The sequence below is a fragment of the Chaetodon trifascialis genome, chromosome 19, assembly GCF_039877785.1.
Source record: "Chaetodon trifascialis isolate fChaTrf1 chromosome 19, fChaTrf1.hap1, whole genome shotgun sequence".
NCBI classification, from domain to species: domain Eukaryota; kingdom Metazoa; phylum Chordata; class Actinopteri; order Chaetodontiformes; family Chaetodontidae; genus Chaetodon; species Chaetodon trifascialis.
In genome coordinates this window covers 4,786,915-4,812,203 of record NC_092074.1, presented here as the reverse complement: position 1 = coordinate 4,812,203, position 25,289 = coordinate 4,786,915, and the positions used below count along the sequence as shown (strand labels likewise).

Here is a 25,289-nt window from a genome sequence, read left to right as displayed (position 1 = left end):
CACACACGCAGTCACACACAAACACACAGATACCACAGACATCTAAACAAAGAAGATTAGGCCCTCACAAAGACGCACTGGACTTTTTTTAAGGAGCAAACAGGTGACTGAACTCTTCCATACAGTGAAAGTAACATCTGAAAACCTCGAACTCAAACACTACTACCTTTAAATCAAGATAGTGGGTGACACACTGTTCCTCCATGTAGTGATTTGTGGCGTTATTAGTCGAGACAAGCAGCTTTTTCTTTTCCTCGTAGTAAAGCCCTTCCTGACAACCTGCTGTCCAATGCTCAGATGATGATGGAAAATTTCCAACAAGGATTGTCCTGTGTATTAACCTGTATGTGTGTATCTGTACCTGTGTGTGTATGGGTGTGTGTTCTCTTTGTTTCATACTCACATGGCAGGGAAAAGGAACTTTTCCTCTAGTAACAGGCACCAAAAAAGGTGCTTTCTGTTGACTTTCCCAGCAGCTGGAGATGAAAACAGCCATTGCTCTCATAGCTGCAGGTTAATTAACTCCACCCAAAGTGTTCAAATATTTGCCTTCCTTTCACCTTTAGGGACTAAATGTTTTCTTCTTTTTTAATTCTGCTTTGCTAAACTTAAACTTCAGCAATAATATGCTTAATAATTTGCTCTGAAAGTAACTTCTTTTCATGCCTGATCACTTTCTCCAGAGAAATTGTTCACTAAGCTGTGATGTGCTGTCAACAGTACTGTAGCTGCATGACTGGCTATCATTGGAGATAAGAAACGGGGTGAAAGTTGTGTCCCATGTCCTACTATCACTCTTTGCCTGCTTCTAAGGTGGAGGTCAATGGGTGGGTCCCGTCCGGTCCAAGTGGAGGCATCTGATTGGCTGGAACTCCTGACAGCAGCCCTCCCACGCTGCCACAGTAGAGCAGGGAACGCATGGGCCACTTCTGAGGACAGAGAGTACTCTGGGTTAATTCTTCATGCTAATATGATTAGCACCAAGATATGTGGTGGTCAAACAAACGGGTCAAAGCTCAAAGAGGGGCATGTGCCCTCACTGTCAGAGTCCTGTCTTTGTCTCCCTCACTTATATTGGACAGATTTTCTTGGCGAAGTCTCTCTGAACATGGTCTCTGAATGTTCAGCTGCCATAATGCAGATGAGAGCAGATCTAAGCTGGCAGAAATGTTGATACACTTATCTGAGTCTCCTTCAGTTATTACTATGGGCTCACAGCAATGAGCTTAATCTGAAAAGTTTTTTTGCCCCATGTTTCTGCTCTCAGGCTACATTCAGGAAACGTCACAGGTAAAGGTTGTTTGGTAGGTATGAAGCGTTAAGGGAATGCCTGCAGACACTACTCAGGGTTGAAAATGACTGAAACAACTTTATTTTTATTCATAGTTAATAATCTGCTAAGGAGTCACAGACATTAAATTGAACATTGAACAAAGACAGGAGAGTGAACACATTGTTCTTTGCAGTAAAGATGCAAATATTATATCATAAGGTATCTGTAAGGAAACTAATAATGAATCTTGTAAAGAGGGCAAAGGTATCTGTACAACAAAGGTACACAAAGAGCACTGAGACAAAAGTCAAGTCAAACTGAAATTATGACAGATTTTGTGTGAATCACTTCAGACTGACCACCCCTCTTTCCACCATCACTGTTACTGCGGCTGGTGGTTTTGCGCTGGTCTATATATCTGTCACTGTGTACTTGCAGAAAACTAGCTTGTTATCTTAAGGTAATATTAGTGGGTTTATGTACTTATGATTAGCTAAAGGTAGCGAGTTATCTAAAGGTAATATTAGTCCATCTATGTACTCATTATGTACTTAACTTTCTCAGTGGCCATATGCTCATATTATTACTTGCTGACACACGTGTTCAACTTTCGCACAAATACACAACTTGTCATGGTTACAATCACATGATGTGTGACCAGTGTTTAACCAGTCTGTGGTGTGGATACTCAAAGTGAGACTTCCTCAGAGGTAAGTCATGTCCGTGATATATTATACATTATACTGTATACTTGTGGTATAATGCACTCAGCATCATAAGCAGTAAGTTGTTGGCTCCTGTCCTTACCTTAACAGGATGCAGGTATCCACCCGGCCGGGAGGGCAGGGTGTGCTCAGCCAGCGTCCCTCCCTGGTCCAGAGTCTCTGTTAGGTAAGCTATGTAGTTAGTGGCCAGAACCAGGACATCCAGCTTGGACAGCTTGGTGTCTGGTGGGACTGAGGGCAGAGCAGCCTGAGGACAGAGGAGGAGGAAGGACAATCAGCTCTCCACACTGACCTGCATTCATTAATATCAAATTCAAATTCAGGTCTAAAAGTGAGGCCTTCAACACAGTTAAACATCTTTAGCTGAGTTGAAAAAGAACGGATTAACATGCAGGCTGGCACAACATCTCACTGTATGCATGCAAAAACAGGACAATCAAAATAAATGTATTAAACTAAGTTTAGGGAGCAGGTGGTAAAGCACAGCTGCACAGGGAGGGTTATCTCTGTGAAGTGGTGGGAAATGAAGTGCCAGCGTATGCAGTGTACCTGCAGGCTGTGGAAGGCCTGTCGCAGGTTGCGTACGCGGCTCCTTTCTCGCGCTGCATTTTCAGGGGAGTGCTGACCCCTCAGTGTCCTGGACTGGACCGCAGACCCGAAACCAGAACCAGAGTTTGACCTGGACCCACACACCTGTAGCAGAGGACATGTTCAGAGCCTGATAGTTGTATGTGAAAGTAAAATTTAGCATTATTTTGTCCAAATGGGGAAGTTAGAAAAGATTGAATTAATGAATCATTAAATAAACATCTTTTTATACTGTACTGATATGAAAAATCCTGTTACTTGCTTTAAACACAATTATGTCAACTAGTTCATTCATCACTCTAAAATACAGCTTCCTATTGCAGTGCATATATCAATTTTTTCTTGTCAAGATCGTCCTCTCTTTTATTTTGTTAGTGTTGTTTGAGTCTGTTCTGCCTGTTAGGGTAGGGTACTGTTAGGGTACTAAGAGAAGCTTTTTGAAATAATATCAAAAATTATTAACAAAAGAGATAAATTGTGCTGTATCTGTTTGATACTTCAGTGCTTGCTGTGTGAGATGACTAAAGAATAAACCAGTCCCAGCCATGCATGATCCACAGGCTTCCTTATCATTAGTTATTTGTTCAACGCACCAAATTTTAGTTGGGTTCTCTTAATGTTTCCATCAAATCCTTAATGAAAAAGGGATAATAATAATAATAATAATAATAATAATAATAATAATAATAATAAAGTTTATTTGTATAGCACACTTTATACAGGAGTTGCAGCTCAAAGTGCTTTATAAGAACGGATTCACATGCACCAAGTGAGTGCCTTACATAAAGAAGACAGAATGGTCATAAAAACATAACAATGAACGCAAAATTCAATCGAAATGAGGATGAAAACAAAAATGAACACAATGCATAAAACCACACAATAAAATCTAAAAATCTAGGGAAAAATAGAGTAGAACAAGGAAAACAGGGTGGACTTAAAGATAGACAGTTGTTATTTTGTTGGCACTTCCACTCATCTTCAGATTTCCCCATCACACTAATAAGTGAATGGCAGGAAGCCTTGCTTGTCTCATTTTCAGAAATTTAAGCTTGTTATATCACACCATTGGAAGATAAAGGACAGATGCATCTTCCATCCTCCACACAGTGACATTATCAGTGTGTGGGACAGGGGGCAACATGTCCCATACTTTCCCTGTATGAGATTACGTTTGACCACTTCAGCAAACCGAACACAATTGAAACTGTTTTTATGTTAGTGTCCTGTTATATCCTGTGATTAAGGTTGTAAAATGTCCCACTGGTTGCTCAGAATTTTCCAAATCTGTCTTTGACACCGGGGTGCTGCTTGAGTTTCAGTTGGACAAACTGGACTATTAATTCAGACTCACCCACTTCCTCGACTCGCGGCTGCTGCGTCCGCTCTGCCCGTGTCCATGCAGGGATGCTGCTCTGCCGGCTGTACAGGGCTGCTGCCTCTGTGCCTCAGCTGTGGAGCTGGAGACCAGCTGGTGGTTCACTGCAACCGACATGAGACCTTCCAGAGGATTCACCGCCATGGATGCTGCAGCAGGCTCTCCTGAAGACTTGAGACCACAGTTCACTTTCGTTGAGTGTATTTTCATAGGCTGAGTGGACGTTTACTTTGCTGGAAGCTGTTGTATCATCCGCTGAGTTCTTTGGTAAATGTGCTCCAGAACACATAGTCTGGGGCCATCTTTCCATCTAATCTGAAAGCATCTTGAAAGTCGAACCTAGATACAAAATACTGGCTGAAGAGCAGCTGAAATCACTCATCTGATCTCGAGAAAAGTATGAACATTCTATTCTGTGGTCATTTGCTCGACTGAGAGTCAGTCTGTTCAAGCATCTCCAGACTCCCTTCCACAGTTTACCAGGCCTCTGTGGGACCCCGACTTCCACCCACACCCCTAAACAAATGGTGAAAACCCCACAATCAACGGCTGGTCCCTGCGCATCTCCGTCCATCCAGAGAATCCCTCCCGTCTCTCTCTGCACGTCTCTCTGCTTGTTTCCTTATCGGGTGAGGTAATGTGGGGAACTTCATGTGGTCCTTATCTCAGCCGCCCGGTCGTCCTGATCCTCCCCTGGCTGTTTGGCTGCCAAGAAGAGCAGGCAGGCAGTCAGGCCTGGGGGAGTGCAGCAGTGGGAGGGTGTCCTGCGCCAGGGCGCTGGGGGGCTTGGGAAACTCAGCGTTCTGTTAACAACTGGACTGGGGTGGGACTGGAAGCTCAGGGCAGTGCGACATTGAACATGACTGAAGAGATGTGGAAGTGCATTTTGGAATTTTGAAAACTTTCAGGGCATCCCAGCATCTTAACACTGTTATGATTGGATGAGAGCAAAAAATCTGATTCACTTCACTTGATCTGCAATTGTGAACGTTAACTAATGTGATACAGATCAGAACACGACACGCCACAACAAGCATGTTAGGTACATGCAGAAAAGCTGCAGGGTGGTGTTCCAGAAAGGAGGACTGATATATGAACCAGATCTGTAAACTCGAAATTTAGTCATTTTTACTTGCCCGCGCTCCAGAAATGAAGATTAATCAAAGTCAGTGTCTGTTAGCTTGGTAACTGATGCCTGAAGCTAACTGGTCACAGGTCCCAGGTTTAAGGCTCCAAATCTGAAACAGATCACTTTCTCCAAAGCTCTGTAATGGCAGTACATTATTTCATTTGACTTTGGCCAACAGTCTGACTTTATGACTCCTTTCATTACGATATCAGTTTGACAGTGAACCATGACCAAAGTTAGAGAGGCTTGTTTGAATGTAAAACAGCAACATTTAACAGCATCTAATAAAACCGAACATGCAACAGCAATAAAACTAGTTAAGATAGATTTACTACCTACCATTCATAGGATGAACTCCAGGAACTGAGTAATGACTCAGTGAACTGTGAGTGACACACATTGATTTGATATGAGCTGTGGATTTGTGTGGACGGCCCAGAAACAGTTTGAAATAACAGACTAACTGCTCAGACAGTGAGCTACAGCTATTATTTTATTTGGTCAAAAATAGAGCATTATGTCCCGATCTGAGATACAACATGTCATTTGTGGTCATCATGGAATGGTAGCATACACTGTTAACCATTTTAAATGGCATAGTTGAAAAAAATTGACAGCTTATTGTTCTTACAATAATTTCTATTGTGAAAATCATGTCCAGCGACTGAATTTCCAGAGATACATTTTTAATGTCTGTACTCTGAAAACGTCTTTTCAATCTCTTTAATAAAACTAAATACATTTCATCGTGAAAGTAAATCATTCTCAGACAGAACGTGTCAAACAGCACTACAGACTGCTTAACTTCTTCATTATCAACACAATCAGCAAAAGTCAGCTCCTCAGGATTGTTCCTCTCACGTTAGGCTATCATGCCCCTAAAGATGAACTGAACTATAAATCAACATACTGCATATCAAAGCCGTCCTCTGAAGACACAACAGATTGAATGGAAAACAAGGAAGCAGGGCTTCTAGCCTTTGCAGCAAATCAAAGTCAATCAATGAGACAAAATGTTCTGCATGTTCTGAACACCAGCAAACAAATCAAAGGCAACTGTGGTTGTAGCAGCGGTGTGCTGTTGTTAACTGTGCAACACATGAAAGAAATCTGAATTCATCCAAGCTTTAAAATGCTAAAACCAGTTGTGGGTACGCCTGAAAGGAAAACTCTAACTATCAGTTAGAGGAATGTCTGGCACCTTGTGCAGGCCGTCAACACAATAACAACAAGTGCCCCCTGACCTCCCATCTGCAGCTGCCTCATGAACTGTTAAGCACTACAAGACTGAGAGGGGCTTTGAGTGAGGTGCAGCAGAGGAGAGAGAAGGAATGATGCTGGTTCCTCACTGTAAACTGCACTGACAGGTGTAGCTGAGACAACTGACGTGGCTGGTGATGATGCTTTTCTATATCACTGGAATAGCACTTGAATTAGTACTATTATTAGTATTAGTTGAACTGCCTGATTCTGCTCTCACATGAGCTGCCACAATGTGCTGACAACAGAAGCCGTGGGTTTACTGTTTGCTCTGTCTATGTGGCTTCTGTGACTCTTCACCAATCAAAGTACACAATTTAAAGACTCATTCATGGAGCATGATTAGGAATCTCACTGAGGGAGTTTTACTATATGATCACTTCCACCTCACAGACAATCACAGTCCTCAGAATCTCAATGTATACATGTCTACTCACTGCTCACCACTGTGTTCCCCTTTCTTTTTGTGAATCTGTACTTTCGTACTGTACTTCTACTGCATTACCTGTTCATCAGTCAACTCCCTACTATTTCTTCTTCTTCTCCACAGTTTTAATGAAGTTCTGGATGTCTGCAGCCATCAGCTGGGGCTCCTCCATGGCAGCAAAATGGCCTCCACGGGCCATGGGTGTGAAGGTCAGGAGGTTACGGCATTTCTGTTTGACCCACAGTTTGGGAGTGTACATGAGCTCGTTGGGAAAGCAAGCAAATCCAGTGGGGACATACACCCCTAACCTGTGAAGACATGATGATGCGTTAGCTTTAATATTAAAGATGTTATTTAAGTGCTATTAATGAATAAAACCAGCTCTTCATCGGCATTTTGATGTGGTAAAAATGCACCTTTTAAACACTCTGAACTGTGTCTCAGTGAGATGTTTCCACTGGAGAAATGAGTGATTTGTAGCATTTAGGGGTGAATTCAGGGTCTGAATCAGGTTTATATACAGCTAGATGTGGTGTTCAGATCACTCTAAACAGCTCTTTCAGTAATAATAATAGTTATATACGTTTCTTACAAATATAAGGAATGTCCACTAGCAAGCAATAAGCACTGAAGAGGATTTAAAGCTTTTAAAGGCTGTGGTTTCAAATGTTTTATGTCATGTTCGTCTGCTCTTTAAGCAGCGTAACACTGGAAGTGCAACCAGCAGGTCACATTCAACTCCGTGCTCACTCACTTAGAGTGAGGCTGGTTGAGACCTTTGCCAAGATTTTCCTTGTAGAACCTCATAGAGGAGACGATGCAGCCAGACGTCCAATAGATCATCACATTAGTCAGCAGATCATCCAGAGAGAACTTCCTGCAAGGCACCACACACACGAGATGTCATATTACAGTGATGACAATAAAGGCTACTGAGTGTGTAGGAAGCCCTCATTCATCAATATATTCTGTATCTGTACCAAATAATAACACAGTGTTATTTGGAGAAGGTGCTGCTGAAGTCAGACCATTTTCCAAACAACACCATTTCACCATGAAACTGGAGCAACTTCTAATACAAACGCTCCTACTTCTGATGATGTCCAGAACTACTGTGTGCATGATACTTTGATCTTCATACTAGAGGAGGATGAAAAGGATGTGATGGCATTTATCAGCACTCACTCCCCTCCACTCTGTTCGGTGCTGGTTACCTGGTGAGTCCCCCATCCTCCAGGTTCCTGAAGTTGCGGTCCGTCCATGTGGAGAACTTCTCCAGGATGTAGGCAGCCAGACCCACAGGAGAATCATTTAGTCCTCGACCTGAGGGGAAATTCAGAATCAGAAAGGATTTCATTTGTGGATTTGTTGATTAAAAAGGAGTACATTTGGACTTCCGGTTCAGCGAGCAAGGAGTAGGTCGTGCTCCCCTACAGATCCCACTACTTTTGACTCTAAAAACCACCTATTGAGCTACTTTTTCATGACTGATCTTGGAGTTGGAGAACTCTTTTGACGAAGTGAACGAGAAATTGGATGGGCTCTGGAAGACAGACGATGGTCATGGTGAGCGTTTGGACTCCGTGGAGTCATGCCGAATCACTCCATCAGTGCCTGGCCAAGATGGAGGACTCCTGTTAGAGGCTACAGGCGGATAGCACCAAGCTTACGGCGAGGCTAACTGAATTGGAGGGGAGACACAGGAGAAATAATGTCCGTCTTATTGGTCTAAGCAAGGGGATTGAGGGTCCACAATCCAGCAAGTTCTTCTCACAACTGCTTCAGGATGTTTTTAGACTGGACAACTTTCCCTCGCCTCCAGAGTTGAACCAGGCGCACCGCAGCTTGGCCCCAAAGCCAGGCGCCAGAGACAAGCCTCGGCCTGTTGTCATCTGCTTCTACCGGTACCAGAGCAAAGAACTGGTGATTCGGGAGGCTCGGAAGAGGCGTGATCCGGAATACCAGAACATCCCTTTTAGGGTCTATGAAGACTACAGCGCTGATATGGTGAGCCAAAGGAAGAAATACTCGTCGGTGATGTCGGACTTGTACAAGATGGGACTGAAACACCCGTTGCTGTTCCCTGGATGGCTCCATATCACCAACACGGACAGCACCTGCACCGTTTATTGTGGACTCAAGGAACTCCAGAGCGGTTGGTTCTGATACTTGTGAGTTGTGTAACTACTTCAGTTTCAAGAAGTGAGCACTGTTGCGTGTTTTACACAAGCCGCTCTATGTTTACCTTTGTATTCTTTGTTGTTTATGGTTTCGATGATGGCACACGTTTCAATATGTACTTTGTATTTATATTCGTGGTGGGGTGTTACTACAGACAATCAATAGGTGGGCTCCATTTTACATTCCAACTATCAGGATGGAGGGGGTTATTTAGTTGGGATTAGGCACGGAAGTATTTGAGTTAGGTAGGGTAGGTGTGTTACTTGTTCCAGCAGCTAGTGTCACCTGGGGGTGCTGGGGTGGGGTTTTTTGTCTCACTGTCACTGTTAATAGACCAAAGTGTTGTACTTTTTTCTCTTTTTATGTCTTGGTATTCAGCCAGAATGTTGAGGCCTTTAACTGTGTAAAAAATGTAGGTAATGGACAGACCCTTGAGTTTATATGTTTTGTCTCTGTTTGGATTATGATGGCTAGCTCATGTAACATTGTTACATGGAATGTTAAGGGTACAGAGATGTGAGGCTAGAGGTGTAGCAATATTGATTAACAAATGTATTTCCTTTACACCTTCTACAACTATAGCTGACCGAAGTGGATGATATATTATAGCTACTGGTGAACTCCATGACCTTAATGTTGCGTTGGCAAATATTTACGCTCCGAACTATGATGATCCTCATTTCTTTTCTCGCGTCTTCAGTCTGCTCCCTTGTCTGCGGCAGTATGCCCAGACTCTTTTACCTGGGGGTCTCTTCCTGATACATTGAATCTGGCTTGCATAATGCTACTCAAAAAGAAAGGTAAGAATTCCCCTAGAGTTTTACTGGCCAATCTCACCTTTAAATTGTGACTACAAGATTCTGGCCAAAGTATTGGCATGCCGTCTAGAGCAGGTTCTGCCCCATGTTATATCCCCAGGCCAGACGGGTTTTGTAAAGGACAGGCACTGTTTTTTTGGTAATTGGCGCCTATTTAATGTCTTGTATACTCCTTGTCAGGCTGCCACCGAGTGTCTTCTCTCCATGAATGCAGAGAAGGCGTGTGATAGAGTGGAGTGGGGTTACCTGTTTGAAACTCTGCATAGAGTAAAACATTCATATCATGGGTTAAGATGCTGTATGCCTGTGCCTCAGCAATGGTATTAACAAATAATAATTATTCCAAACCATTCAGGCTACACCGTCAGGGCTGCCCTCTCAGCCCCCTTCTTTTTGTGTTGGCTATTGAGCCTCTGGCTATAGCTATAGCTAGGGCTGGGCCGATAAAACGATAGCGATATGTCTCGCGATAGACACGTCATCAATATCAATATAAAATGCATTTGATAAAGCATTCGATAATTTTTTTTTTCTTTGTCGGAAGAAACCTGAAGTTGCGAAGCGATGTTGGTTGCATGAACAAAAGCACTCGCTCTCAGGTAACTGAGCAACGTAGGGAGTAATCACTAATCAGTGAGAGAGACACGCTAACACGCCAATCATGTAACATTATCAAGTTTGGTTGCACCATCTCGTTGTCACATGTTTGTTGCTCCACGAGGAGTGAGATGAGAAATAGAAAGTGAGCGCTGCAGCGAGCAAAGAAATTGTCGATAGAACAGGGAAAGTCAGTTCGCCAGTATGGAGTTTTTTGGATTTTATAAGTCGGACCGTGGTCAGACCAATGTGGTTTGTAACTTATGCAAGACTGTCGTCCCCACCAAGACCAGTAATACCACAAACTTATTTAACCACCTTAGCTGCGCTCACTCTTTGGAGCGCAGCCGTATTCGCCAACGTCCGCCAACCGCAGCACCACCGCACAAGCAGCTGACCACCATGCAGAGGTATCTGCTTCATTGCCTGATGACAAATCATCTAAAAGGCACGAAGACGTAACGGAGGCAGCGGCATATCATGTAGCTAAAGACATGCTTCCGCTGAGCACTGTGGAGAAGCCAGGTTATAAACATCTCTTACATGTACTTTTTTTTTCTTAAACACACTTACAATAAAAATATAATTAAATAGTTCATGTATGTTTAGAGTAAGAAGAGTGACTAAAGTTGTTCATATGTCTAGGCTGGTTTTATAATTCAATCAATCTTACTGTGCTGTCTATCATGTTTGTATGTTACAGATGTCAAGTCTACCTCAGTTTCTGCTATGTTTCCAAAACACTTCACATATCTGAAAACATTTTATTCAGCAGAAGGTGAATCAGCTTGTGAACTTCCTGCACTAAAGCTGCAGAAAAAAAGTTCTCAGTGTTTTCCATGATTGTGTTGACATTTCCTTTCTGCCTTGATAGCTGAGGGGATTGTAATCAGAGGAAGGTTAAATTTAAAATAAAAATGTTTAAATTGAATGTGTTTTTCTCCTGGTCCTTATTTTAAATAGGTCATAAAAAATATCAATAATTATCGATATCCACCAATATAAAACACTTATATCGCAATAGAGTTTTCAGCCATATCGCCCAGCCCTAGCTATAGCTATAAGAAACAACTGTTATATTCATGGAATTACAAGATTTGGCACAGAACAGAAACTATCTCTTTATGCTGACGATCTCCTGTTGTTCGTGTCCGAGGCCAAGACAAGCATTGCTCGCACTCTGGAAGTTCTTGCTCAATTTGGGGAAATCTCGGGGTATAAACTAAACCTCAACGAAAGTGAATTACTGCCTCTGAACATGACTGTATCAGTGCCCTTTAAGATCTCTGAGCATAGCTTTACTTATCTCTCTGTTAAAGTGACAAGGAATTTTTGTGATCTTTTTAAAAACAATTTCCATGATTAACAGATCAAAGTTCAACAAGACTTATCTAGGCAGTCACTCTTACTCTCGTTGGTTGGGAGAGTGAATGTCATTAAGATGTCTGTGCTACCCAGATTCTTGTATCTTTTTCAGAGTCTTCCTATGTTCGTTCCTGGTGCTTATTTTAAGAAACTTGACTCAGTGCTCTGGTCTTTTCTTTGGAAAGGCAAAAGACCACGTCTGCGTAAAGAACACTTGCAGAAATCAAAATGGGATGGCGGTCTGGCCCTTCCAAATTTTTGTTACTATTACTGGGCAGCTAATCTGTGCTGCTTGTCTTTTTGGGTACACTATGGTTCTGGTGATGGGGGACCAATGTGGGTGGAGATGGAGAAGCGTTCTTGCAACTCTTTGTCCCTACAAACTCTTTGTCCCTACTGCAACCCTCTTTGTCCCAACTCTTTGTCCCTTATGAAGTTGCCACTTCATAACCTGGATGTTCGTGAGTCCGTTAAAATTTACATGCATTTCAGGAAGTATTTTGAATTTCGGAAAATGAGCCTGTCAAGTCCGATAGCAGCGAACTCCTTTTTCCCTCCTTGAATGCAGGACGCCACATTTCAGATGTGGCAAAGACAAGGGTTGAAAAGTTTTAGCAACCTCTTTATAGGGAATAAGTTTGCTTCTTTTGAACAGTTGTCTGTTAAATACGGTTTACCTCCTTCTAATTTTTTCAGATACTTACAGGTACGGCACTTTGTTTCAGGCTTAGTCCCGGGGTTCCCAGACAGACCTTCCACTACTGTAATTGATGAGATGCTGTCCTTTAATCCAACTACAAAGAAGGTCATTTCTAGAATGTTAAGTTTGCTCTCTCACTTACATTCTCCATTCATGCCTGCTATCCAAGAGGCTTGGGAGCAGGATCTACAGATTAGTATTAGTGGAACGGATTGGTCTAATATTTTAAGGAAAATTCATTCATCTTCAATGTGTTCTCTAATTGAACAGGAACTCTCTAATTCAGGTCAAAGTGGTACATTGAGCTCATCTCCCTAAATCCAAATTGGCAAGAATTTGTTCTCAAGTTGACCCGATGTGCGATAGATGTAAAACGGCAGAGGCCACTCTAATCCACATGTTCTTGCTCTGTCCCAAGATACAGCAATATTGGGAAGGTATCTGGGAAGTACTTTCTAATATACTTAGGGTTAAAATAACCTTAAATCCGCTCTTTGCTGCTCAATGTCGAGGGAACAGGGTTACCTGCCGGGGGTCGGAAGGTCATTGCTTTTTCAACCTTGTTAGCGTGCTGCTTAATCTTGCTAAAGTGGAAGCATGCGGCCCCACCCACGCTATCACATTGGATCAGGAACACGCTGTTTCATTTGAAAAAATGAAAAAAAATTAGGTGTATGATGACGGGCTCTGAAGGAGAGTTCCATTGGGTGTGGGAGCCTTTCTTGGATTTCTTTGACCAGATGTCAACAATGGTGTAGGAGTGAGTCTTCTTATGGTGTTCTGGCTGATTCACTGAGGGTCTGTGTGTAAATATTCATGTCTTATTTTCTTTTTGTGACAGTGGGGAAAGGGGGTGGGGTTAGTGTGTGGGGTGGGGTTTTTGATATATGAGGGGGTTTTTTTTGTTGTACTCTCTCTCTTATGGTGTGAATTGTTGTGTATATACTTTTTTTATTGTTTAAAACTCGAACAAACATATTAAACATAAAAAGGAGTACATTTATTGAAACAAAAAACCAAATGACAGCATTCAAGATGTTCATGACAGGTGTCATATCTTTTGTACACCCTTTCAAACAAAGTGTAATCAAAGCTGTCCTCTATGGTGATGCTGCTTCTGCTCCTGGGGCCCATTTCACAAAATCAATTGGCAAGCACTGCTTACTCACACACACGGTGGCAGCTTCATGTTTCCTTTGATCAGCTACATTTGTCAAAATTAGTACAAGAGGAAATGGTCTCATGTGGCAATATGTTGAAACGGTCCTTACCTGCAGTGTCAGGCTTAGTGACCTGGATGTGCATGTAGCCAGACTCTTTGATGGGCTCCACCACCAGCTTGTCCATGCGAGGGAAGAGACGCTGGATATCCATGTCAGTGAAGCCAAACAGCTTAGGGAAGTGATGGCCAAGCATGATGGATGAAACCGTGGGATGGAAGGATGTGGAGGGTAGGAAAGCATTCAGATGCAAGCCTTTGACTGTCCTTCAGTATGAAAAACAAACAAATGAAAAACAGAGGGTGCTGTAGCACTACCTTATTTAAGCATGTACAAAAAAGTGGACACATCTCACCAAAGGTCTGGTGTTTCCAAGAGGAATGACTGTTTACTGCGAAATCTTAGTGTACTGCACTATATGCACACAATACAGAGTAAACTTTGTAAATGATAGGAGACACATTTGGAATTTGCAGCATGAAACCTGTCAGTTTCTTCAGAAAAGGGGGACAAGTTAAATAAATAAATGTCGAGTAAAATATTCCTACTTACTATTGACTCTTTATCTTTATTTGAATAACATCAGACCTTCAGATGCACTCATGAACTTTATAGTGTGTCTTTGGAAATGATTATTCATTCCCAGTTGGGTCTTTCTTTGGAGTCAGTACTCAGCGATTTGTCTTTTCATCAATGCTGTCTCCTAACAGCCTTGTTCATACAATCTGTGTATAATCAAACTTCTTCTATAGTCTGTAATTACACTTTGGTCCTGAGAGAAACAACATTTCATTCAGCTGTATGCAATTTTTCCTTTTCTTTATATGGAATGTCAAATTTTGAAGTGAACTATGCAAGAGAAATTTATGGTTGTGGTTACTGGACCAAAACACTACAGTACTAAGCAACCCCTAAACAATTAATGATGTTGGGAATTTTCTAAGTTTAACACACCTAGCATCAATATTTTCCAATGTCTCCAAGTAAAAAACATTCCAGACTCACCTTTCTTATGTGGTGCTTCAGAAAAACCGTACCCTGGAATGGAGGGACACACCACCTCAAACACAAGGTCATCCGGGTCTGACGGTTCTGTCAGCAGAGGGATCAACCCATAGAACTCATAGAAGGAGCCAGGCCAGCCATGAACCAAAATCAGAGGAAGAGCACTGGTTCCCTCTGGCACCTTCTTCGGCTTCACGTGCAGGTAGTGGACATCAATGCCTGGATGGAAGTTCAATGAATCAGAATATGTCCGACATAAGATAATGAATGTGTCACCAGCACGGCCTCACCTTCGATTTTGGTTTTGAAGTGGGGGTATTGGTTGATTTTATCAACTTGTCTCCTCCAGTCAAAGTCATTTCTCCAGTAAGAGATCACCTTCTGCAGGTAGTGGGAGTTGAAGCCATAATTAAACTGGCTGTCCTCCAGTGAAGGAATGGGCTGAGTCTGGTCTATCCTCCTGTACAGGTCCTGACAGAAAAGGAGATGAAACATGGCATATCACACTTATTCAGCCTGCTTCATGATCAACTGCCTCATGACTAAATGCTATAAAGTGGCCATCATGAGTGGCAAACCAGCCTAACCTCCAGCTCTTCATCACTGGTGGTGACTTTAAAGGGACGGACAGTGATGTCCTCCCCACCATCAGGAGGAACCCTGGCCCCCCACCAGCCATCTTCTGTCTTCAGAACCTGGCTCCTGCTCCTCTGAACCAGGAAGAAGATCAGTCCCCCAATCACCAGAGCAACCAACACCTCCGTGAACATGGTGCTGAGTGTCAGCGCTGCGACAGGGATGGATGGATGGATGGATGGATGGATGGATGGATGGATGGATGGATGGATGGATGGATGGATGGATGAACCAAGGAAAATATGTCATTAGAGTGGAAAATATCTGTCAACAGATGTTTTAAATGGTCAAGGCATTATCAAAACTACACAACGTTCAAACATTTGGATTTTTCGGCAACCAAACTGAGTAATCCATTTTTGTAATTGCAGTACTCTAATGTGTTGTTACATTACATGATGATTGCACTATTAAAGAATGGGCAACCATATGCTCTCCTGCAATTATTAAAAATTAGAGTTTATTATACCTGAGCAAGACAAAAGAATAAAGTGTCATTAAATTATGGCTGATTAGATGTCATAGATCTGATTAAAAACCACATTTTCTCTACAAAGTTCTTTAGTTTCTTCAGTCTATGTCATTAAATATAGGTTGATTTAAACGAGTTAAAAAAAAATGAAGACAGGGATGAAAGAGACAACAACGAAGCATCTGTTGATAAAAATGACATGGGACTGAATGATAAATGAACCAAGTACAATAACACTGTAAAAGCAGAGTAGAATTATAATCCACTTACTAAATTATAAAAACTTACAACTGCAATTCTTGATTGAACTATGTTTCCCGACAAGTTTTAAGGAATGTTCCTGAGTCCATGCAGTAATCTCCTTCATATAATCATGTGTTCACAAAGTGGTGAACCTCGCTCCACTCTCGCTTGTGAACAACTGAGCCCTTCCAGGATGCCCCTTTCATACCCAAACATAAGACTTTATTGATTCCACACTGGGGAGATTCAGTTGTTTCAGCCAGCAAGTGTTACAAAGAGCAAGCACAGTGACATAAAAGGGTCACAATAAAAAAGTATATGGGATACAGAACAGGAAAACGATGTATATGTACATTTGTCCAAATTGTAAAAATACTAAATGCCATAAAAATCTTACTGCCATAGAAATTACTATTGCCAATATTCTTATGAGAAAACTACGAATGTCATGTGTTGTTTTGCACTTGAGAAATACTCGTACTGGTGGAAATACTGGTACGAGGTGTATGTAAATGCACAAAATATACAGTTTATAAAAATACTGTTGCCAATATGGATAATAAAACACATGATACTATCTCCTGTCAACAATGAACCTGTTTACCTGTGGAATGTTCCAAACAGGTGTTTTTGGAGCATTCCACTACTTTCCCAGTCTTTATTTGCTTCTGTCCCAACATGTTTGAAACTTGTTGCTGCATCATCAGTTTACCAGGCCTCTGTGGGACCCCGACTTCCACCCACACCTCTAAACAACAGGTGAAAACCCCACAATCAACAGCTGGTCCCTGCGCATCTCCGTCCATTCAGAGAATTCCTCCCCGTCTCTCTCTGCGTCTCTCTGCTTGTTTCCTTATCGGGTGAGGTGATGTGGGGAACTCCATGTGGTCCTGATGTGGGAGTGCAGCAGTGGGAGGGTGTCCTGCGCCAGGGCGCTGGGGGGCTTGGGAACCTCAGCGCTCTGGACTGTTAACAACTGGACTGGGGTGGGACTGGAAGCTCAGGGCAGTGCGACGTTGAACATGACCGAAGAGATGTGGAAGTGCATTTTGGAATTTTGAAAACTTTCAGGGCATCCCAGCATCTTAACACTGTTATGATTGGATGAGAGCAAAAAATCTGATTCACTTCACTTGATCTGCAATTGTGAACGTTAACTAATGTGATACAGATCAGAACACGACACACCACAACAAGCATGTTAGATACATGCAGAAAAGCTGCAGGGTGGTGTTCCAGAAAGGAGGACTGATATATGAACCAGATCTGTAAACTCGAAATTTAGTCATTTTTACTTGCCCGCGCTCCAGAAATGAAGATTAATCAAAGTCAGTGTCTGTTAGCTTGGTAACTGATGCCTGAAGCTAACTGGTCACAGGTCCCAGGTTTAAGGCTCCAAATCTGAAACAGATCACTTTCTCCAAAGCTCTGTAATGGCAGTACATTATTTCATTTGACTTTGGCCAACAGTCTGACTTTATGACTCCTTTCATTACGATATCAGTTTGACAGTGAACCATGACCAAAGTTAGAGAGGCTTGTTTGAATGTAAAACAGCAGCATTTAACAGCATCTAATAAAACCGAACATGCAACAGCAATAAAACTAGTTAAGATAGATTTACTACCTACCATTCATAGGATGAACTCCAGGAACTGAGTAATGACTCAGTGAACTGTGAGTGACACACATTGATTTGATATGAGCTGTGGATTTGTGTGGACGGCCCAGAAACAGTTTGAAATAACAGACTAACTGCTCAGACAGTGAGCTACAGCTATTATTTTATTTGGTCAAAAATAGAGCATTATGTCCCGATCTGAGATACAACATGTCATTTGTGGTCATCATGGAATGGTAGCATACACTGTTAACCATTTTAAATGGCATAGTTGAAAAAAATTGACAGCTTATTGTTCTTACAATAATTTCTATTGTGAAAATCATGTCCAGCGACTGAATTTCCAGAGATACATTTTTAATGTCTGTACTCTGAAAACGTCTTTTCAATCTCTTTAATAAAACTAAATACATTCCATCATGAAAGTAAATCATTCTCAGACAGAACGTGTCAAACAGCACTATAGACTGCTTAACTTCTTCATTATCAACACGATCAGAAAAAGTCAGCTCCTCAGGATTGTTCCTCTCACGTTAGGCTATCATGCCCCTAAAGATGAACTGAACTATAAATCAACATACTGCATATCAAAGCCGTCCTCTGAAGACACAACAGATTGAATGGAAAACAAGGAAGCAGGGCTTCTAGCCTTTGCAGCAAATCAAAGTCAATCAATGAGACAAAATGTTCTGCATGTTCTGAACACCAGCAAACAAATCAAAGGCAACTGTGGTTGTAGCAGCGGTGTGCTGTTGTTAACTGTGCAACACATGAAAGAAATCTGAATTCATCCAAGCTTTAAAATGCTAAAACCAGTTGTGGGTACGTCTGAAAGGAAAACTCCAGCAAAATGGAACATAATTCAAAGGTGTAAGGCAATAGTGTGGCAGCACGGCTATCAGTTAGAGGAATGTCTGGCACCTTGTGCAGGTCGTCAACACAATAACAACAAGTGCCCCCTGACCTCCCATCTGCAGCTGCCTCATGAACTGTTAAGCACTACAAGGCTGAGAGGGGCTTTGAGTGAGGTGCAGCAGAGGAGAGAGAAGGAATGATGCTGGTTCCTCACTGTAAACTGCACTGACAGGTGTAGCTGAGACAACTGACGTGGCTGGTGATGGTGCTTTTCTATATCACTGGAATAGCACTTGAATTAGTACTATTATTAGTATTAGTTGAACTGCCTGATTCTGCTCTCACATGAGCTGCCACAATGTGCTGACAACAGAAGCCGTGGGTTTACTGTTTGCTCTGTCTATGTGGCTTCTGTGACTCTTCACCAATCAAAGTACACAATTTAAAGACTCATTCATGGAGCATGATTAGGAATCTCACTGAGGGAGTTTTACTCTATGATCACTTCCACCTCACAGACAATCACAGTCCTCAGAATCTCAATGTATACATGTCTACTCACTGCTCACCACTGTGTTCCCCTTTCTTTTTGTGAATCTGTACTTTCGTACTGTACTTCTACTGCATTACCTGTTCATCAGTCAACTCCCTACTATTTCTTCTTCTTCTTCTCCACAGTTTTAATGAAGTTCTGGATGTCTGCAGCCATCAGCTGGGGCTCCTCCATGGCAGCAAAATGGCCTCCACGGGCCATGGGTGTGAAGGTCAGGAGGTTACGGTATTTCTGTTTGACCCACAGTTTGGGAGTGTACATGAGCTCGTTGGGAAAGCAAGCAAATCCAGTGGGGACATACACCCCTAACCTGTGAAGACATGATGATGCGTTAGCTTTAATATTAAAGATGTTATTTAAGTGCTATTAATGAATAAAACCAGCTCTTCATCGGCATTTTGATGTGGTAAAAATGCACCTTTTAAACACTCTGAACTGTGTCTCAGTGAGATGTTTCCACTGGAGAAATGAGTGATTTGTAGCATTTAGGGGTGAATTCAGGGTCTGAATCAGGTTTATATACAGCTAGATGTGGTGTTCAGATCACTCTAAACAGCTCTTTCAGTAATAATAATAGTTATATACGTTTCTTACAAATATAAGAAATGTCCACTAGCAAGCAATAAGCACTGAAGAGGATTTAAAGCTTTTAAAGGCTGTGGTTTCAAATGTTTTATGTCACGTTCATCTGCTCTTTAAGCAGCGTAACACTGGAAGTGCAACCAGCAGGTCACATTCAACTCCGTGCTCACTCACTTAGAGTGAGGCTGGTTGAGACCTTTGCCAAGATTTTCCTTGTAGAACCTCATAGAGGAGACGATGCAGCCAGACGTCCAATAGATCATCACATTAGTCAGCAGATCATCCAGAGAGAACTTCCTGCAAGGCACCACACACACGAGATGTCATATTACAGTGATGACAATAAAGGCCATTGAGTGTGTAGGAAGCCCTCATTCATCAATATATTCTGTATCTGTATTTCCAAATAACAACACAGTGTTATTTGGAGAAGGTGCTGCTGAGGTCAGACCATTTTCCAAACAACACCGTTTCACCATGAAACTGGAGCAACTGCTAATACAAACGCTCCTACTTCTGATGATGTCCAGAACTACTGTGTGCATGATACTTTGATGATCATACTAGAGGAAGATGAAAAGGATGTAATGATGGCAATTACATTTGAGGCCAAAATTATTAGCCCCCCAAGAATTAGGGAACATTTTCCTAAAATTCTTCCCAATGTTTGCAGCTCTGATAAAACCTGTGCTATTTAGTAGCTTTTGGTACATTTTGAAATATAAAATATATCAAATATAGTGAAAAATGGGGTGGTCAATAACAGTACCCCCCCCATGTGAATTTTTGCTTTCAAAACACACCTAATTAACTAGTCAGCTTTCAAACCACACCTGTGCAGTCAACTGACGCCCTAACAACACCTACGCATTCAATCAGCATTAAAGGACACCAAGGAACAGGGCACTTGAACATATTATTGAAAGGGACTATGTTTACTAAAGACAAAGGAAATCAGTCTTGAGCTCAGAATGAAGATAGTGGAGGCTCATGATCAGGGGGAAGGCTATACTGCCATTTCCAAGCGTGTCACAGTGTCTGGAACCGCTGTACGTTGCATCATTGCTTTGTTATTTTGGAAACAAAAACACTTTTAACACTTATTGTTAGTTCATTTCCATCGAGAAATCAAGAGTTTTGTCTAATTTCATAAGGGGGGCTAATAATTTTGGCCTCCACTGTATCAGCACTCACTCCCCTCCACTCTGTTTTGTTCTGTGCTGGTTACCTGGTGAGTCCTCCATCCTCCAGGTTCCTGAAGTTGCGGTCCGTCCATGTGGAGAACTTCTCCAGGATGTAGGTGGCCAGACCCACAGGAGAGTCATTTAGTCCTCGACCTGAGGGGAAATTCAGAATCAGAAAGGATTTCATTTATGGATTTGTTGATTAAAAGGAGTACATTTGTTGACGCTATTAACCAAATGACAGCGTTCATAAATGTTCATGACAGGCGTCATGTCTTTTGTACACCCCTTTAAATAAAGCGTAACCCAAAGCTTCCACTATGGTGATGCTGCTTCTGCTCCTGGGGCCCATTTCACAAAATCAATTGGCAAGCACTGCTTACTCACACATCTGTCAAAAGTAGCACAAGAGGAAATGGTCTCATGTGGCAATATGTTGAAACAGTCCTTACCCACAGTGTCAGGCTTAGTGGCCTGGATGTGCATGTAGCCAGACTCTTTGATGGACTCCACCACCAGCTTGTCCATGCGGGGGAAGAGGTATTGGATATCCATGTCAGTGAAGCCAAACAGCTTAGGGAAGCGATGGCCGAGCATGATGGATGAAACTATGGGCAGCCTTGGCTTGGAGGGTGGAGCAAAGTTCAGATGCAAGCCTTTGACTGTCCTACAGTATGAAAAACAAGCAAATGAAAAACAGAGGGCGCTGTAGTGCTACCTTATTTAAGCAGGTACAAAAAAGTGGACACATCTCACCAAAGGTCTGGTGTTTCCAAGAGGAATGACTGTTTACTGCAAAATCTTAGGCTACTGCACTACATGCACACAATGCAGAGTAAACTTTCGAAAAGATGGGAGACATCATCAGATGTTGAGGAAGTTCTTGTGGCTCTTACTTGGGCTCCAGCTGAGCCATGTTGGTAGTGATCAGCCAGCCCCAGTCTCCTCCCTGGGCATAGAACTGCTGGAAGCCCAGGCGCTTCATCAGTTTGTGGAAGATGCGTGCTGCACAAACTGAATTAAAACCTGTTCTCCCACACACACACACACACACACACACACACACACACACATTTAGACATTGCAGCATGAAACCTGTCAGCTTTTACAGAAAAGGGGGACGAGTTACATATTTCCACATCAATGTGGAGTGGATTTTGCAGAAAATTAACTGTACTACTGTTTAATGCAGATGGCCCTGGTCAGACAACAATCCCTTGCCATCATATTTATTGCTTTTTGTGTATTGTGTATATATAGAGTACGAATATTTTCCAATGTCTCCAAGTAAAAAACATTCCAGACTCACCTTTCTTATGTGGTGCTTCAGAAAAACCGTACCCTGGAATGGAGGGACACACCACCTCAAACACAAGGTCATCCGGGTCTGACGGTTCTGTCAGCAGAGGGATCAACCCATAGAACTCATAGAAGGAGCCAGGCCAGCCATGAACCAAAATCAGAGGAAGAGCACTGGTTCCCTCTGGCACCTTCTTCGGCTTCACGTGCAGGTAGTGGACATCAATGCCTGGATGGAAGTTCAATGAATCAGAATATGTCCGACATAAAAAAATGAATGTGTCACCAGCACGGCCTCACCTTCGATTTTGGTTTTGAAGTGGGGGTATTGGTTGATTTTGTCAACTTGTCTCCTCCAGTCAAAGTCATTTCTCCAGTAAGAGATCACCTTCTGCAGATAGTGGGAGTTGAAGCCATAATTAAACTGGCTGTCCTCCAGTGAAGGAATGGGCCGAGTCTGGTCTATCCTCCTGTACAGGTCCTGACAGAAAAGGAGATGAAACATGGCATATCACACTTATTCAGCCTGCTTCATCATCAACTGCCTCATGACTAAATGCTATAAAGTGGCCATCATGAGTGGCAAACCAGCCTAACCTCCAGCTCTTCATCACTGGTGGTGACTTTAAAGGGACGGACAGTGATGTCCTCCCCACCATCAGGAGGAGCTCCGGCCCCCCACCAGCCATCTTCTGTCTTCAGAACCTGGCTCCTGCTCCTCTGAACCAGGAAGAAGATCAGTCCCCCAATCACCAGAGCAACCAACACCTCCGTGAACATGGTGCTGAGTGTCAGCGCTGCGACAGGGATGGATGGATGGATGGATGGATGGATGGATGGATGGATGGATGGATGGATGAACCAAGGAAAATATGTCATTAGAGTGGAAAATATCTGTCAACAGATATTTTAAATGGCCAAGGCATTATCAAAACTACACAACGTTCAAACATTTGGATTTTTCGGCAACCAAACTGAGTAATCCATTTTTGTAATTGCAGTAATCTAATGTGTCGTTACATTACATGATGATTGCACTATTAAAGAATGGGCAACCATATGCTCTCCTGCAATTATTAAAAATTAGAGTTTATTATACCTGAGCAAGACAAAAGAATAAAGTGTCATTAAATTATGGCTGATTGTATACATAGATGTGATAAAAAGCCATATTTTCTCCACAAAGTTCTTTAGTTTCTTCAGTCTATGTCATTAAATATAGGTTGATTTAAATGAGTAAATACAATGAAGACAGGGATGAAAGGAGACAACAACGAAGCATTTGTTGATAAAAATGACATGTGACTGAATGATAAATGAACCAAGTACAATAACACTGTGAAAGCAGAGTAGAATTATAATCCACTTACTAAATTATAAAAACTTACAACTGCAATTCCAAAGAAGTTGGGACGCTTGATTGAACTATGTTTCCCGACAAGTTTTAAGGAATGTTCCTGAGTCCATGCAGTAATCTCCTTCTTATAATCATGTGTTCACAAAGTGGTGAACCTCGCTCCACTCTCGCTTGTGAACAGCAAGGATGGAGGATGGCCGTTTCAAACCTAAACATAAGATAGTGTTACAAAGAGCAAACACAGTGGCATAAAAGGGTCACAATAAAAAAGTATATGGGATACAGAATATAAAAAAAAAACTATGTATATGCACATTTGTACAGATTATAAAAATACTAAATGCCATAAAAATCTTATTGCCATAGAAATTACTACTGCCAATATTCTTATGAGAAAACTATGAATGTCATGTGTTGTTTTGCACAATATATACAGTTTATAAAAATACTGTTGCCAATGAACCTGTTAACCTGTGGAATGTTCCAAACAGATGTTTTTGGAGCATTCCACACTTTTCCAAATCTGTTGTTGCTCCTGTTCAAACTGGTTTGAAAAGATTTGTTGTATCAAATTCAGAATGAACATATTTAAAAAAAAAAAAAATCAATGAAGTTGATGGGGTTGTTTTTAATTGAGTGTATGTCACAAAAGGTCAGCAAATAGTCACATTCTGTGTTATTTATGTTTTATACAGCGTCCCAACTGTTTTGGTATCAGAGTAGTAAAAGTGCACATGAAACAACAAATGCTTTAGAGAGAAACAGTCTGACATTAAACAATAACTCCGTCTCTCAGTGACTTTCTCTGCCAGTCATGTAAGCTGATTCTGGAGCAAACGATTTCATAAGTCATGAGTTCAGAGAAAAATGTGGGAGCAGTCACACAAAAGTGTCAGTGTTGCTGTGCTTGTGGCCAGCTGACAGGATTAGGTAAATAACCGGGCTGACCAGGCCCCTCAGTCAGTCCTGAGACCTGCATGACAAAGCTTTTCTCATTCAGGAGAGCTGCACGCATGGAAACACCCCCACTGTGCCGCTGCACTGTGTTTCAGTGTGATTACCGAGCATAAACTAGCATAGCTTAGCAGCCATCCTTCAGGAGGCAGGTGTGGACTGACAGTTAGCATGCTAATGCATTCATGCAGGGAGGAGAGCGCTAGGCTAACACAGTCCTGTCAACTGCGCGAGCTACAGACCACACAGGCCTGTGTTCTGGAATAGACCCTCCTCCACACACACACACACACACACACACACACACACACACACACACACACACACACACACACACACACACACAGCGTTATAGCAACAAAGTTATGTGTGATGTGCTGAACACGCCTGTGTCGCAGTTTGACTATCAGAGCACATATGTACCAGTTATAAATTAGAATTAACGTTTTAAATTTGTAATTAGTCAGCAAACGTAATTCACAGCCAGACAACGATGAATTAACGAAACAGCAAACAAACTAGTAACAACGGAAATTACTGACGCCGACGGAGTCCATATGTTGATACGCACTCTTCATTACGAAATTAGCTCAATGTTCACGTTAACGTTTGATTTACGGTTGAAAACATTAAACTGTGGATTTGCGTAAACAAAACGCCATATTTTGAAACTTCAACTTGAGCAAAACAAGCAGTTCTGTCAAGCATCAAATTTCAAATTCATGATAATACGATAACGACTCTGAAGAATATTAACAGAACTCACGAAGTTTTAGCCGTTATACCTGCCGCGAGACGTGCGCTTCTGGACGCGGTGGTCACTGCTGGCCCGGTTCCCTGAACAGTTCCTGGAACCCCGCCTCCTCT

At 42.1% G+C, this 25,289-nt stretch overlaps 2 protein-coding genes across 9 annotated transcripts; both read right to left on the bottom strand.

The window, feature by feature from the left end:
* Nucleotides 1–791: 791 nt before the first annotated feature.
* On the bottom strand, nucleotides 792–4,174 carry LOC139347308 (transcription factor 23-like). Its single transcript, XM_070986784.1, has 4 exons — nucleotides 3,941–4,174; nucleotides 2,548–2,691; nucleotides 2,081–2,245; nucleotides 792–929 (listed from the first exon to the last, which is right to left on the bottom strand). The coding sequence occupies exons 1-4, from the start codon at nucleotides 4,172–4,174 to the stop codon at nucleotides 792–794; spliced, it is 681 nt and encodes a 226-aa protein (XP_070842885.1).
* A 2,395-nt stretch (nucleotides 4,175–6,569) lies between these two features.
* On the bottom strand, nucleotides 6,570–25,284 carry ephx1 (epoxide hydrolase 1, microsomal (xenobiotic)). Of its 8 annotated transcripts, none has more exons than XM_070987658.1 (10): nucleotides 25,189–25,284; nucleotides 22,709–22,908; nucleotides 22,412–22,592; nucleotides 22,122–22,340; nucleotides 21,709–21,838; nucleotides 21,265–21,479; nucleotides 7,995–8,103; nucleotides 7,535–7,657; nucleotides 6,882–7,088; nucleotides 6,570–6,849 (listed from the first exon to the last, which is right to left on the bottom strand). In XM_070987658.1, exons 2-10 carry the CDS (start codon nucleotides 22,889–22,891, stop codon nucleotides 6,783–6,785), a joined length of 1,434 nt encoding a protein of 477 aa, XP_070843759.1. In that variant the 5' UTR covers nucleotides 22,892–22,908; nucleotides 25,189–25,284; the 3' UTR covers nucleotides 6,570–6,782. The 8 variants fall into 8 exon arrangements, with proteins under 8 accessions (XP_070843759.1, XP_070843760.1, XP_070843764.1 ...); XM_070987659.1 differs by lacking the exon at nucleotides 21,265–21,479 and adding an exon at nucleotides 13,713–13,927; XM_070987663.1 differs by having other exon boundaries at nucleotides 6,757–6,846.
* Nucleotides 25,285–25,289: the final 5 nt, after the last annotated feature.

What these genes read in the sequence shown, in the direction of transcription:
- LOC139347308 (XM_070986784.1), bottom strand. Translation starts at nt 4,174, where the DNA reads ATGAAAATACACTCAACGAAAGTGAACTGTGGTCTCAAGTCTTCAGGA. An exon ending in AGGCCTTCCACAGCCTGCAG is followed by an intron (nt 2,246 to 2,547) that starts GTACACTGCATA and finishes CTCTGTCCTCAG; the next exon opens with GCTGCTCTGCCCTCAGTCCC. An exon ending in GATACCTGCATCCTGTTAAG is followed by an intron (nt 930 to 2,080) that starts GTAAGGACAGGA and finishes CTCTGTCCTCAG; the next exon opens with AAGTGGCCCATGCGTTCCCT.
- ephx1 (XM_070987656.1), bottom strand. Translation starts at nt 22,891, where the DNA reads ATGTTCACGGAGGTGTTGGTTGCTCTGGTGATTGGGGGACTGATCTTC. An exon ending in TGAAGCACCACATAAGAAAG is followed by an intron (nt 21,839 to 22,121) that starts GTGAGTCTGGAA and finishes GTGGGAGAACAG; the next exon opens with GTTTTAATTCAGTTTGTGCA. An exon ending in CTCAACCAGCCTCACTCTAA is followed by an intron (nt 19,357 to 19,802) that starts GTGAGTGAGCAC and finishes ATGTCTTCACAG; the next exon opens with GTTAGGGGTGTATGTCCCCA.